A 15793-nucleotide genomic window follows, 5' to 3' on the forward strand; every position below is an offset into this window, starting at 1 on the left:
CGATACACTTAGTGGCTTATCTATGACTATGCAGCATACTTGAGGATGGCAACGTTGAAATATTTGTCTATGCCTCTCGCACACTTACGCATAATACATACATAGTTTAGTTGTGAATTCATAACATGCCTGCCAAATTGGCACGTGGCTTGCACTAAAAATCATCCAATTAAAATTCCATGCCAATGAATTTAACACACGAACCGTTTAAAAATGTTGCCCACAAAGCCGAGAGAGCGACAGAGCTAGAGAGCGAGTGAGAGCGAAAGTGAAAGCGAAAGCGACGAACTGAGTGAGTGAGCATGAAAAGCAAAATGTTTTCTTTGAAAATATTTGCGTTAACACCACCCACTAAAAGCAGCTGCCAGCTATTGGCCATAGCCATGCCACACTCTGGCCAAGCACTCGCTGCCTCTCTCTCGTTCTCTCTCTCTCTTCTCTTTCCTCCAGCTGTGTAAGCTTGGTTCCTGGCTAAGGCTAAGAATTCCATTAACACACAGAGCGAGTAATCAACATCGATTGCAGCTTGTTAGTTGGCATTGCAAAAAACACCAATGAAAAAGGGAAAAGCAATTAACCCAACCATTGGCAGCAGCAGGCAGCAGAGAGCAGAGAGTGGAGAGAAAGAGCTGCAGCTTCTGTCTCCGCACGCTAAATGCGAGGCTTGGAATATGGCATAAGCCAGGCTAAAGTCATGACAGGCAAATTAATGCAGCTGTCGCCAACAGAGAGTCATAGCATTGAACTAAGAATGAACGACTTGCAGATACGCTCTACTCATAAGCATAAATATTTCTTTTTCAGCTTTCATTTGCTGTTAAGTTGTACTCTAAGAACATACTCAATTAACTATGCATAACCATATTTTGACATAATTCCAACAAATGTGGCTCGAGCTCAATAGGTTGCAGGGCATTAAAATAAAAGAGGAAATAAACCCGAAAAATGAAAGCAAGTGGCATAAGCATAAGCATAAGAATAAGGCGAAAGCGAAAACGAAAGCAAAGGAAAATATGTATACTTTTGCTGTTTTGCCATTAAAGGCGATTTTCCGCTCGCTTTCCATTAAAGCCAGCCACGTTCTGCTTGCCCATAAGATGGTTACCCTAAGGCGCATTTGAGGCTTAAATGCGACACGCCCACGCACACACTCTGAGAAAAACTTGTACATGAGACACATATATAACACTTACGACCAAAAGATATGTAGTAAAAGCGAGTAAAAACCTGCGAATATATATGTGTATGTATGTATGTATAAAAGAAAAGGCCACGTGCTGTGCGTTTTGTGCCAATGCTGCAAAACTTTTGGCCTTGTAACACTTGCACTTGCACACATAGTAGTAGAGTAAGTACATACAATACATATATATATATATATATATATATACGATATATATAAATATATAGTGTAGGAGTGCATTTATTGTATTTTCAACATGTGCTTCTTGTGCATTTCGCGAATTGCCAGTTTGCAAGTTGCATTTTCGTGTGTGGAGCTCAAGCTTAAGGCTGCCAAAACGTTGCCGAATTTGCGGGCTGGTAACGATGCTTTAATTGAAACCGAATCGTGCTCCATCTGCAGCTGCACAGCTCGCCGCTACGTGCCAAGAGATGCGCCCCAAAAACCAAAAGGAACTTCACTCTGGCTGCCAACTGCCAACTGGGAACTGCGAACTGTGTGTTAGTTGTAGCTGGATTTGCAATCAAGTTGTCACAGCAATTGGCAGCTAGCGGCAAAGATTAAATGAAACGCATACAACGAGTGACAGCACAGAGAGAGACGCAGAGAATGAGGATGATAGAATGAGAGACAGCGACGGTTTTCGCCCATTGATATATTGCCAATTGATGGTGTCGCTTCACCCGCCTCTCTTCTCGCATCCATGACAAATGCAAAATCGCTTGTCAATGCAGCGCACGTGGCATCATTTAGCACTTACTCCCACAACTTCAATTCCAGCAGCAAATTCGCTTTTTGCAATCAGCGAAACATGAAAAAAGCCACCTGTGCAGATCAGCATCCAGCATCAGCGTAATTCTCTTATTGATGCCGCATGTCCATGGCAAATTCTGTTGCTGCTGTTGCTACTGTTGCTGTTGCTATTGCAACTGGAAATCGTATGTTGCAATTTCATGGCAGCCACACTCACATGCTTCTCTTTCTTTTCGCTTCTGTCCCCCCAAAATGAGGCGTAATGTATGCAAAGCACTAGCGACAGTGGCGATAAAAATTCATGACTCTGGCCCAACAATTTGGGTGTGGCAGCCAGCGAGTGTGAGTGTGAGTGTGTGTGATTTTGGCTGCCTAATGTGCAAATGAATATGGAAATGTTGGGGCCGCACACTCGTTGACTTTCAAGTGGTTCGTGTTAACAGCAACGTTGCATATGCATGCCCATAGCGTACGCGGCGTATGCGTGATTTGCTGCTACTGCTGCTGTTGCTGCTGCTGCCGAACAAAAGCGCCGTGAAGTATGCAATAGTTATTGACCACACATATGCGGCTACAGCTGCTGTGGCGTATGCGTGATTTTTATTTCATTTTTTGCTTTTCGCTTTTTGCACTTCACTCATACAGTAAGCAAAAAAGGCAAAAGTTTCGACCGCAAACACTGCAAAAAAAAAATGTATATATTTGGGCAACCAGTGAGAGAACGAACGGCTGGCTCAACAAAAGTCCGAAAAAACTATGCAGACTAAAAAGTTTTTTATTTTTTTGTTGCTGTAAAATTCAAAGAGCAGCCCCAGCTTCAGTCAGCAGACCCCCCGCAGACACGCCCACGCAGTGGATAAGTGAGTGCATGAGAGGCCGCATACACTGCAAACACAGTGATAATTAAAGTTTCGACAACAACGTGAACAACAACAACAGCAACAACTGCAACAGCAGCAACAGAAGTCACTCGAGCTTTATTACTTTGTGTCCTGCTGGGCTCGATGCTGAGCTGGCTGGTTGGCTGGCTGCCTGGGCTTTTCTTTGCTTTTCCTACTTATTTTAACCACGTTGCTCGTCGCAACACTTGTGTGTCCTGTGCGGCCAGACAACATGTAGATTCTTGTAGTTCCCCAACAACAACAACAACAACAGCAACAACAATAGCAAAAGTTGTAACAACATCCTTATGCGATAACAAGGCAACAGCGTCAGAGCACCCAGACTCAGAGCCAGGCCAGAAGAGGAAAACTTATTTTGCATAAATAAAAATTGAAAGAGCGGAAAATAAAAAACAAATACAAAAACAAACTACTAAATGCAACAGCAACTGAGGCTATGTAGTTAAGTGTAAGGCACAAAAATAAAAGACAAGTGCCAAGGCAAATAGTCAAAAACTTTTCCTCTTTGAGAGGCAACAACCAAATTCAGAGATGGAGACCCAAAAAGAAAATAGCGCAATGCAACAAATATATATACTATATATATATAAGACTAAAGTGCCAGGGCGTTGCATAGATTATACGCCTCATAAATGCTTTTATTTTCTGCACATTTCCAAATCTGATCAAAATCATCACAGTTGCATTTCAATACTGATATACAAGCAGAAATTCACATTTTTTGTTGTGCAAATAAATTCCAACAGGTTAGCAAATATTTTCTGCCAACATCAACTCGATTTTTAAATGAAAGAATACACAACAACAAGAAGAGGAGAGCAATTTATTGGCATCCATGGAATGTTTCAATTGGGACAGATTGCAGGCAGAATTTTATTAAATTTACAAGAATCGGAATTTTGCTGTGTGACATAAAAGAAACAAAACGACAGTCTGGGGTATCTCGATGCTCTGTGCCAGAAATTTATTGACAAAGCTAATGTCTAAATTGTTTTAGAGTTGTGGATGTTTAATACATTTAAATTGATTACATTACGGTTTATTTTTAGCAATGTGTGTGGGATTAAATGGACTAGCTTGAGGTTGAAGTGGCAACAATTACCATAAGCAAAGTTCTCGTTGAGAATTGTAGATTTTTAAACACGCTTCACAAAGTGTACAAAGGAAGGGTATTATAACTTTGTGACTGAGAAAAATGTATGTAATAGGCATATGTATATAATATATAAATATATACATATCAACTGATCATCTGGCATATTTTGACCTGTGCATTAAAATATATCGAAAGGTATACCACACAAATACTAATAATATACCGAAATTTAAACATACCAGCTTTAAGTATTTCATCGATATACCAAATATGATCTTTGTTATGTTTTATTAAATTTTCTAATTTAAATGGAATGAAAATGAAATAAAAATATGAAGATATAATCATTGGAAGACAAATTAATAAATTTAAATTTGATTTCATAATATTTGTAGAAAAACATTTTGTAGCTTCAGTTTAGTTTTAAATTTTTTGTTATTATTTCAAATTGAAATGTAAAATATATATAGTAATAAATATACGTCAAAATCAAAAAAATACAAAATATAGCGCATCTCTTAGTCGATCATCGTTGCACTTGAAAATTCCCTCAAGTCTTGGTCTACTTTCATGTATATTTATTTCAGTCTTTCTTTTGTCTTGTTACCATAAGTTTGACATCCAAAGTAACGCCTGGGCGTGCTTATTGGATATGCAATGCAAAAATGAAATTATATATTTTGCTGGCTGTGACTGCTGCTTGGCTTAACTTTGCCACAATATTTTGAAAAAGCGAGTCAACAACACACACACACACACACACACACACACACACAGACACGCAGACACATATATGTACATAAAGTCAGTGGCGATGTGAAGCGAAGCAAAGTGAAGCCAATGGCAGTGGCAATGGCAATGGCGAAAAGCCCACAACCCATTTGAGGGCGTAAAATACATGTAAACACACACACACATACACATACATATGCACAGAACCACAAAGAGACATGCGTAAGTGTGTGTGAGCAAATATGTAAATATATCGCATGGGGAAGTTTTGGGCCGAAAGCGACACCCGCTCATTAAATATACAACGAATGAAATGTCAACGTGAAAATTAATTAACTCGATTGCGCAGCTTTGACTTTCGCTGGTTTGAGGCGTTTGCCAGAGAAAAGCGAAGAGGAACGCGAGAGCCTGAGTCTGAGTGAGTGAGAGAGAAAAAGCTGTCGCGGTCAGAGCAAATTTTGGGCTCATATTTCAATCAAAAAACGGCGACAGCTGCGAGCCAAGCAGCATAAGCTGCAACATAATTTTGGCAAGAGTCCATCAACTCTCTCTCTCTCTCTCTCTCTCACTCACTCTCTGTCTGTTGTGGCTGCCACAGGCGTGTGGCGCCACTCGTCGAGTCGACTCGACTCGACTCGCAGCGAGAGGCAGCCGCAGCGTTAGCCTCATCAATATTTACAAGCGGCGTGCCGCAAATTTTGGCGCAGCCAAAACAAGGCGTGTTTATGGGCGTAAAGTTAATTGCTAAATGACAAAATGTCCGGAAGGAATGCCCACCAAGGGAAGCGAGAGGACAAAGCGCTCGAAAAAAACCAGAACAGAACCAGAAACAGAGACAGCACGAAAGTGAGAGAGAGAGATGAAGATAGAGAGACAATTGACAGAAGGCAAAAGCGGCTCCTCTCGTCAAGATTAATGAGCGGCAATTAAACGTTTAAGTGTTGATTAATGTGACTTTCTGTATTTTAAGCCAACGAGACTGAGAGAGAGAGAGAGAGCGAGAGACAGCGACAGTGATAGAGACAGCTATAGCGACCAAAACAGAGACGTAGTTGTGGCCAGAATGGCTGAGTAGGTGGCCAGCTGGCTGTCAATCAGTGTGGCCAAAAAGCTGAGAAAAGAAATATGCAAAACGTTGGCCTAATTCGGGTCAGCAGCATAACCATAAATTCAGCCCCTTTCGCAGCGCAGAAATAGGTGCAAGAGGCAACCAGACATGGGGCATGCGGCATGCGGCATGCGGCAAGAGGCAACTCAAATTGAAAGACATTCGCATTTATCATCTTTACGGTTTAACTGCCAAAGTGCTTTGAAGGGATAACCAGCCAAGTGTAAACCAGAACAGAGAACCGAGAACCGAGAGCAGAGAAAGGCAAACATAAAGAAAAGCTGCTGCTGCTGCTGCTGCACCGCAAAAAGTAGAAAGTGGAAAGGAGCGTGGGTGGCGAATTGCTGTTCAACGGAATCCTCACACAAAGTCAAACAATGTTGTATGCCATACTATTTTTATCCCTACTCTCCGCCTTGTTTATCTTGACAGCGCCAACAACACAAGAACACAACACAACACAATAAAAAAAAAAAACGAAAAAGGAAAAGGTGGCCAAAACACGAAGCATAAGCTATGAACGTCAAATAAAACGCACTCAGATAAGAGCTAGCAGCAATTAAATAGACGAAAATATGGCACAGGAATTTCGGCCAAGTCCAACAAGCGGCCCCATAACTCTTAGCTCAAAAAACAAAACAAAAAACAACAAAACGTCCTTGCACTTTTGCTCACAACAACTTACAGCAAATGTCCATCAAGACGAGTTTGCTGACAGGAATATTTGTTCAAGTGGCAGTGGACTCAGACGAAACCGAAGACGGAGACTAAAACGATGGCGATGGCGACGGCGATGACGTGATGGCAAGACAATGTGCTTGGGTGGGAAAACAAATGGCTAGAAAAGATTACGGCAGCATTTTGCTGATTTTCAAATGAAATTTTAATGAATGAAAATACCCGGCAAAAGTTTAGCAGCAACAACGAAACAACGACACAACGACACGAACAATCAGTGAAGAAATGAAACGAATTTTTGTAAATCTACGGAAAAACTGCTTCCAGCTTGAATCCACAAGCTACTCAAAACTGTCTCGGTTGCACAACGAAATAACCATAAAAGCAGCTGCTTTCCTCTAAAAGCTACTCTCACACAGTTCCACAGTTCAGATTTGGCCCTTAAATATTTATCAGCTTCGAACAGAAGTCGTTGTCAGTCTCGAGTCAAGGGAATGGAGAAAAGTAAGGACGAGTTGAAAGATTAAATACAGATGCAGTTTGAACTTATGGTATGTGCACTTTGGATTTGAATGTAGTTCCATTTAAATGCCACACAAAAATAACACAATAACATTAGAGTAATCCCATAATCTGGTCTCTTTTTGTAGTTTTGCAAATAAGTTGACCGCACTCAAAGTATAAACTGATTAAAACTTGCCCAAAAAGTTTACAATATTTTGTTGTCACAATATTGATAAACTCAGCCACAGGCTAGAAAAACTCGATTCTCGATTTGTTTGCTGTGGGGAGAAGTGAAGCGAAGCGAAGTGAAGCAAAAAGAGCGACAGGAAATGCAGGCAAATAATTATATACAGGCCGCAAAATTCCGCAAATTAGTTGAAGCGCACATCCGTCTGATAAAGTTGGATGCCGCGAACAGGCTGATTAATTGAGAGCCAAACGAGATGGAGAAAGAACAAGGGAAAGGGAAAGGGAAAGAGAAGAAGTAGTAGAAACTGCGATACAATGGAATGATGAGTTTAATTAAATTTCCTTGGCCGGCAATCCTTTTATGGGCGCCATTTTGCTGGCAACTTACAAGCCATTGTGTGTGTTTCTCCTCTCTGTCTCCCTCCTTCCTCTTCCTCCCACTAAATGTGTGTGTGTGTGTGTGTGGCAGAGCTAATGAAAATCAAACGTTGCACCACATTCAACTGTCCCAGTGGCTAAGCAAAATGAATGGGCTCGACTGCTGTTGCGACCTCGAAGCGGCAGCATCTTGTGATTTATTATTAAACACGAATATGAATTACTCAGGACAGCTTGCTAGGCAAAATGAACAACAACAACAACAAACATTCACCAGAAACAGAACAGAACAGAAACAAAGGCGATGCCACCCGCATCCCCCCACACTCAAACCTGTGGCAATTTGATGCGCACACACATTTTTATGATTAATTAAAATTTATGCGACAGCAAAAAAAAAAAAAGAGAAAAAATAAGAAGAAATTATCTTTTGCTTATATGACAACCAATTCAGCAGCGAGGCATTAGGCGCCCAATTAAATTCTGGCCCTGTTTAAGATTAAGCGGAGTTGCCCCCAGGTTTCCTCCCTTCTCTACTCTCTCTCCTCTTTCTCCCATCCGCTCCCACGCCATTCTCCAGACACTAATTGTGCTTGAGATTGTGGCAAACTATGCGGAGTTGTTTCACGGGACAGAGAAAAAAGCGAAAGCGAAACCCATTTTATATTTATTAAAGCAATAAAATAAAGTACAACCTGGCCACCCAGTTGCCCAGATAACGTATCCTCGACAGCATATCCTGGCAGCAGCAGAGCTGAGAAATATCGCCATGTCATAGCCGTCATGCAGGTCGCTCCCAGAACACTCAACTCACGTACATAAATTCAGCAGTTTGTCCCCTTTCACTTCTCTATCTTTGCGTGTGCGAGTGTGTGTGTGTGTGTGAGAGTGTGTGGGTGTCGAGGGCAGCTTGTAAATTGTTGTTTCGCCATTTTGGACCATGACTACGCCTACACGCCTTTCGAGGCAACTCTCTGAGCTCTGAGCTCCTTTTCGGCGTCCCTTTGCATGGATTTCTGGGGGCATATGTAACAACGACCGTAGCAATAAATTTAAAATTAACCCTTTTAGGAGCACAGCTTTTGACCTTAGCCCTCTGACAGACTACAACTACAAAACATACTGCTACATGCTGCGTATCCTCCTCCTCTGCCAAAAGGATTTAGAAAAGAAGGCGTTCATCAATCTATTCAGCCAGAGAACGTAAAAGAGAGTTAACAAAAGTCCCACATGTCTCTCTGTGTCCCAACTTGTCGTTTCGTCGAATAGTTGTCAACGAAAACGAAAATTCATTTTATTTGCATGTCTTCAACTCTTGTCTAGCTAACATATTTTGGGGCAACAACAGTATAAGTGTGTGTGTGTGTGTGTGTGTGTGTGTGTGGCAAGATTAGCTGATTTTATGGCATAAGAAATTAAAATTCAATTTGCACCTCAGCTATATAAAATTAACGTAAAAGCAAAACTTTAAGCCATAAAATGTTCATTTAATATTGATTTTTAATTACTTGAAATTTCAATAAATACCAGAAGAGTAAATACTTCGCAATGTTTATTATTTAAACTTTATATAAACAGCAGAGTTTATTTAAAAACCAAATGAATATCCCTTTTAAAGCAAATTGTGCTTACAGGATATTTAAACGCCGGAAGTCAGCATCACAAAAGATTATCAAAAAACATTGTTGCCGTTGTTATTTAAATGCCATACATAAAAAATGAAACAATAAATATTAATAACAATTGCGGCTGTTGACAAATTGGATAATTGCTTGGAAAGCAAATAATGCCGCAAATGAAACATGTGCGATATTAAAATTATGAATATGATGCAATTTGCTTGCAATAACTAAATGTACCGAAACTTAATTCAAATCAAATGATATGCCACTTATGGTATTAAGATGACATGGCTAAAATAAATGCTCTATATATATATATGAAACGTTGGCTCAGAAGTAAGTTGTCATTGTCGGAGCAACAACAGCAATAAAACCAAACAACAATAAATAAAATGTGGCTGCACACACACAGAGAGAGTGAAAGAGACGAAAAGAAGTTGAAAAGCTGTTGGGAGAAATGGCAATCGGAAAAGTGAACAGGAAGGGAAAAAGGGAATGACCAGAAAAGTAGACAGCGAAGGAAAATCAGAACGAGAGGGAGAGAGAGTGAGAGAGAGGGAAGAGAGTTCAAGTGGCCAAGTCAAGACAATTCGAAAAATGCTTTTAAAAGGAAATCAGTAAAGGAATTTCGCTTATGGGCAACTGATTGTGCCAATGGCAGCTGAGAGGTAGCCAAGGCTGAGACTGATGCTGCTACGATTGAGACTGAGACTGAGACTGCGACTGAAACTGAAACTGAGCAGGCTGAAATTGAGGCAAAACAATTTGAGACAGCGCGTCCGTTGAGGAATTGAAGCAAGGAGCAAGGAGGAGGTAAGAAAATGGGAATGTAGATGGAAGACCTCACGTTTGGCGTTTGGCAAAATTGAATTGTTTTAGATTTTGTTCTCATTTCCCGGCGCTTTTCGCTTTCGCTGCGCCAAACAAATAAATCAAATTGGATTTTCTTGTGCACTTAATTTCGGCATAGGAAATTGCACAAAACTTAATCAAAAGCGGCAGACAACAATTGCAAAAACAAAAAAAAAAACAAAAATCAAGAGCACTTCACTTAGTAGGCTTTTCACTGCTGGCATTTCTGCTGGAGCAATTTTCATTAACAGCCGCGCACTTTTGTGAATTCGAGAAATTCAATAAAATGACTTCTTCCAAATTGTTTGCGAACCACAGCAAATCATTAGACGGAAGCCAATAATGAACGTGGCATAATGTTGTCAACATTTGGAGTTGTTATTATTTCTTCAAGCTGGTTCAGAACTTGAAGCTAATCATCATTCAAGTAAGCATTGCGTGAAGTACATATTTTGGCAGTAAGATTAACTTTGATTGCAATGGATTCAGGATTCGTTCTTCACATTAACTGCTATTTAATACTTAATGCAGCAGATTAGAATCAATAGATTACTAAATATGACGGGCTACTGTGGGCAAAAAGTAAGAAGTAAAGCTTAATTTAAACTTCGAGGGCTTAACATTTCAGGCTACTTCTTTTCCTCTGAAGTTGCCAGGACTGTAAATGACATTTGGCAGAAAATTCATGTCCATGTCGAGCTTCTAAATTCCTTGAATTCCAACTACTCAATCCTTAATGCTGTGTAGCAAATGATGGGGGCAATAATTTTGATTAGAAATTAGAATGAACAGACCCATTTTTACTGAGCAAGACATACTCCTAATAAGAGGAGAGATATTGCCATTTAAGGAATAAATTCAATAGAAGACTTTTTACGAAGAACATTCATTGCATTATAAGGAAAGTGATATTGGCACTTAAGAATTTAATTCAACAGAAGAACTGTTCACTAAATTCGAGACTTTTTAAATCCCTTAGAAAAGCACAATCTTTATATATCCAAATTTTAAATGCAGTCTTGGAATGCAACTGCATTAATTTTATTCACCTAGCATAATCTACAATATGCTAGTAACAAGTAAATAATGTTATAATATAAATATTGTAATAAGAATATAAATATTATATAGAGAGTTTTCAGCTCTAGAAACACAAAACTTCTTGGTTATATTGGCACATTAATTGCAACTGCCAAAAGACGATCTATAAGTCAAGCTTGGATAATGAATTCAGTTATAGTTTATAGCATATTATGTATGTGAGTAATAATATATAGCTTACAACTAAATGCTTAAGAGCTATGCATAAAATTTTGATTTGTAATTGTAACATGCCATTGAATTCCGACAACTACAACCAATTTTTGAGCTATTAAATTGACGTTCCTTTTTGATATTGTTATTGATATTAATATTGTTATTGTTAGTGTTACTGTTATTGAATTTTAACTCGGATTTTTGGAGTCTAATATTTACAGTAATAAATGCAGTATGCGAAATCATAGTTAAATCGTACTAGTTAAACATGCTAGTTATGGTTGCTAATACAAAATGTTATTGCTGCGCATTTATTGTTTTCAATTATATTCGCAATTCGCGCGAAACGTTTCTCGTTTTCCATGTGTAGTATTTTAATTTCTCAAAAATTGATTGCATCGCAATTTTGGCCAAAAACGAATCGAATCGAATTGAATCGAAAATGAAAAAACAAATAGAAAAACACCACAAAAAACAATGCCACACACAAAAGTAAAGTGTAAATATTATCTTCGCTGCAATTAAGAACTTTCAGAAAAAAAATAACAAAATAATAAACGGAATGGTAAATAACCAATTGATCAAAATTGAAATTGCATCAACAAATGAAACGAATTTCTTACTTTTGCGTACGATTTTTTTGGCGGCTCTCGCGAGGATGTTGCCGTAGGCGTGCCGCGTTTATTAGGGCGATTCTTTTTGAGTACGATAACGCGCATGGTGCACAATTATTTGTAATATTATATATATATATATAGATATATTTAAATATATGTGGCAAAGGGTGTAGTAAATTCGATGTGAAACAATTTGATTAAACACGACGTGGCAAAGTCTTTCGAATTCGGTGTCGGTGTCGGAGTCGGTGTCGGTGTCGGTCTCTCAAATGAGTTGCCGTTCACAAACGGAGTTGCACATTCAGGGACACTCGATATAAGGACAAATGCAATGCGAGCCGCTAGCAGGCGATGTTCATTACGAGTAATACATAGTAAATGCTAGTTTAGATGACTACTTTCTATAGATTAGCAAAGTGGATTAGTTGTTTAGTTGTTATTTACAGTACACATACGAGTTACGAGTATAGTATAGTAAGTAAGTAGCTTGCTGTTTGTTGGTTGGTTGCTTTCTATTTATAGCGTTTACTTAAGTGGTTCTAAAAATATTGTATGTATTAAGTAGTTGTAGGTGGTGAAAGAGTGTGATAGTAGTAGTATTAGTAGAAGTAGTAGAAATACATATAGAAATGAGTGTAATAGTATTATCTATTGCTATTTATTGCTATTTGCTATTGCTATTTGCTGCTAAAATTAGTTACAAGCGTGTGTATTTGTTAGCTCATTTGGTTAATCTTTTTTATCAAGTCTTTTTTTAGTCAACCGACTTGGTTTCAATTTGTATTGTAATATAATTCGTATGCACTAGAATATTACGAGTACGAATACTTAAAGCAAGCAAAACGATTCGAAGTAAACTGACAGTGCTACAATATGAAATTATTGATATTTGTATTTATATTGTTTTGGAATTTGAATTTGATTTGCATATCTCTTTTGCGCTTTGCTTTTTCGTTTCGGCGCACGGTGCGTATGCGTGTTAGATATATTGATAGTTTGATAAAGGTAAAGTAAAGCTATGAATATTTTACATATTAATAAGTAGTTAGTAAGTATATGGCTGACGAGACTTCTCTGCTCTCATTTTGTGGATCAACAACTTAAGTTGCTTTACTTACGGTCAAGACAAGTTTTTAGATAGATTTTTGTAAGTTTTTCTTTCTTTCCTATTACTGAACACAAAAGCCTGCCTGTCCTGCGCTCTAGAAATTTACGAGTATATTATTATTGTCTGTGGTTAACAAAGTGTTTGTTCCTTTTTTCTTTTTGTTTTTAGCTACTGAGACAACGCCTTAGACTAAAATGCATTTCGCATTTGTACAAATCGTCGACGTTTTTTGTTTTTTATATTTTTTTTTATTATTAGCCGTTTATTTTTGTTGTGTGTGTTGCCGTTGCAGCTGCAAGAAGGCAGTTGGCTGTTGCAGCCAATCAAACCTCAGACGACGCGACGACAGCGACGGTAAAAAATTGTTGTCTAACGGATACGGATGCGGATCACTCAGCAGCTGTGTAGGTGTGTTTGTGTTGTCTTCTGTTGTGTTGTGTGTGTGAGGCAAGAACGATAACAACGGTTACGGTTACTGTTACGGTTACGGTTAGCGTTTAACGCACGACGCGCACTGTGAGCAACGTTGAGATGCAGGCACGTGACTGACTTGGAGCGACGCTTGCACGTTGCTTTTATAAACAGCGACGACACGAAACGAAGCGACTGCAACGACGCGACGATCTGGCAACGCTGCGCATGCACATCCACACTCCCGTCCCGCGCTCACCACCACAACACACCAACACTCGTATTTGTACTTCGCACTCTTTACTCCCACACTCTCACTGTCACACAGCTCTCTCTCTCTCACTCACTCTCCTCTCTATCACTCTCTCGGACTGTTTGGCTTAGACGAGGCGAACAGCTGTTTTTGGGCACGACGCCTGAGCTTGGGGCTTGGGGGTTAACGCAATTTGCGTTGGGGTTTTTCCCACCAAATAACAACAAATCTGACAACAACAAAAGTTTACACAATTCCACAAATTATCCTGCGTGCTATCGACATTAAAGCAAAAAAACCAAAGCAGCACACACGTAGACGACCAAATATTTGTGTATTAATCGCATAAATCTAGTTTACAAAACTGAAGCACGTGCACGGAGTCGGTCCGTCGGTTGTCCGTTGCTCGGCGAAATGCTCGTCCTCGTCGTTCTCGTCACAAACACCGTCGTCGTCGTTCGCACAGACCAAACGCAAGCTCATCTACCGCAGAACTAAACGAAGGACGAACACTTCCGGAGTTGTGGTGCTCCGACTGGCAGCAGCAGCAGAAGCAGCATTCAGGGAATTCAATTTGGTCACATGCGCATTGACTCAACCCAAAACTGAATGTCAAAACCAACAGCTCACAGCTGATTGACCTACATCTCGGTTCAAGTGTACTTTGAAGCATGAACACGCGATATACGACTAAAATAGACGAACCCAAACTACCTCAACAACTTCCTTTATAGATTGTAAGACATAGATAAGCAAAGTCTAAGCTAAAACTTTGCTTTCACTCTCAATACGAAACTGTGTCAAGCACGAAAGCTCTCTCTCTCTCTCTGGCATCAACAGGTGCCTTTGCAAGTTAGAACAAGCTTAATTCTATGAAAGCTTTAAATGTTCAGCAGCTTTCATTGTGGTTGCGGAACTCGCTAATGAAAGCTTTTCACCAAACAGAACAGAAAGGAAACTCACCTGTGCTCGTATGGCAGCCAAATGTATTTGCTTGGCGCGCAAATCAAACTTTTTCATTGACAAATCCTCCTGGAGCTCGTTAACCTTGTTATACAGTTGACCCTCAATGCCGCGCGTTTGTGTTCGATTCAGTGCATCAATGGAGTCCTGTAAAGCAATCATATATAACACATGAATGTTATATTGTGATGTATTGTGTGGTGTTGTGTGTGTGTGTGTGTGTGTGTTGACTCACACATAAAGTTGTTACACACCTGCAGTTGACGTATTTGCAATTCCAATTCAATGGCCTCACGCTTTAGTGACTCCAACGCTGAGCGTTGCGACAACGTCGAGTGGCGGTCAAAGACGAGCTCGTTGCGCAAAACGGGCGTCATCTCCTGCAAGGTACATGAAGGACCAAAGGTGTTATGCACCACATGTGTGTGTGTGTGTGTGTGGGTGAATTTATGAGTGTTTGTGTGTGGGAAACTCACGTTATAGTCGCCAGTCTCCTCCGCTGCCTCGCCGGGCTGCTGTGCCTGAGGCGGCGCAAAGACCCGCCTGGGCACTTTCTGTGCCTGCGATGGCTGCGCCAGCAACCGCACAAAGTTGGCCAGATCCTGCTGCGGTGACACGGTGCTGCATTGGTTGCCCAGACTCGCATAGCGCTTTGCCTGCTCTGTGGCCTATAAATATGCATGCGGGAATTAGTGTTATTACTTCGTCTCAAAGGATCTCGCACTGTAATTATAGTCAGAACTAATGGTGATTATCCAGCCATTAACTAAAATCGCTTCTGCATAATTTCTCATTTAATGCGTATAAATACATGTTTAAAAGCAAATAATAACTGAGTTGTTTAATCAATAAATATATTTCGATTGAATATGCAACACATAAATCAGTGAAGATTCTTATAAAATATTAATGCGTTTTGCTTTAAAGTGAATGTAATAAATACCACAACTTTATAAGAGCTAATAAAGAAATACAAAATTCATGTTTAAGAGCAAATATTAAACTGAGAAATTATACAGAACAATTTGTAATACATTAATATTTGTAATATTTTCATATTAAAGAGTTTTTCTTTAAGAACAAAAATTCGTTTAAAACTTAATGAAGGATTTAGGTAGCAAAAAAACTTTAAACGATAAATATTTTTCTTATATTATATTTACTTAAATGTATTATATATATTTTTT

General features: G+C 39.4%; 1 protein-coding gene across 1 annotated transcript in view; it reads right to left on the reverse strand.

Moving 5' to 3' along the window:
* Positions 1-15793, reverse strand: part of LOC133845199 (uncharacterized) — a 73528-nt gene that overhangs the window by 47420 nt on the left and 10315 nt on the right. Inside the window, 3 exon segments of the mRNA XM_062279588.1 lie at positions 14607-14753; positions 14861-14986; positions 15083-15274. Of these exon segments, the coding sequence (XP_062135572.1) occupies positions 14607-14753; positions 14861-14986; positions 15083-15274 (465 nt within the window).

The sequence above is a fragment of the Drosophila sulfurigaster genome, chromosome 3, assembly GCF_023558435.1.
Source record: "Drosophila sulfurigaster albostrigata strain 15112-1811.04 chromosome 3, ASM2355843v2, whole genome shotgun sequence".
NCBI classification, from domain to species: domain Eukaryota; kingdom Metazoa; phylum Arthropoda; class Insecta; order Diptera; family Drosophilidae; genus Drosophila; species Drosophila sulfurigaster.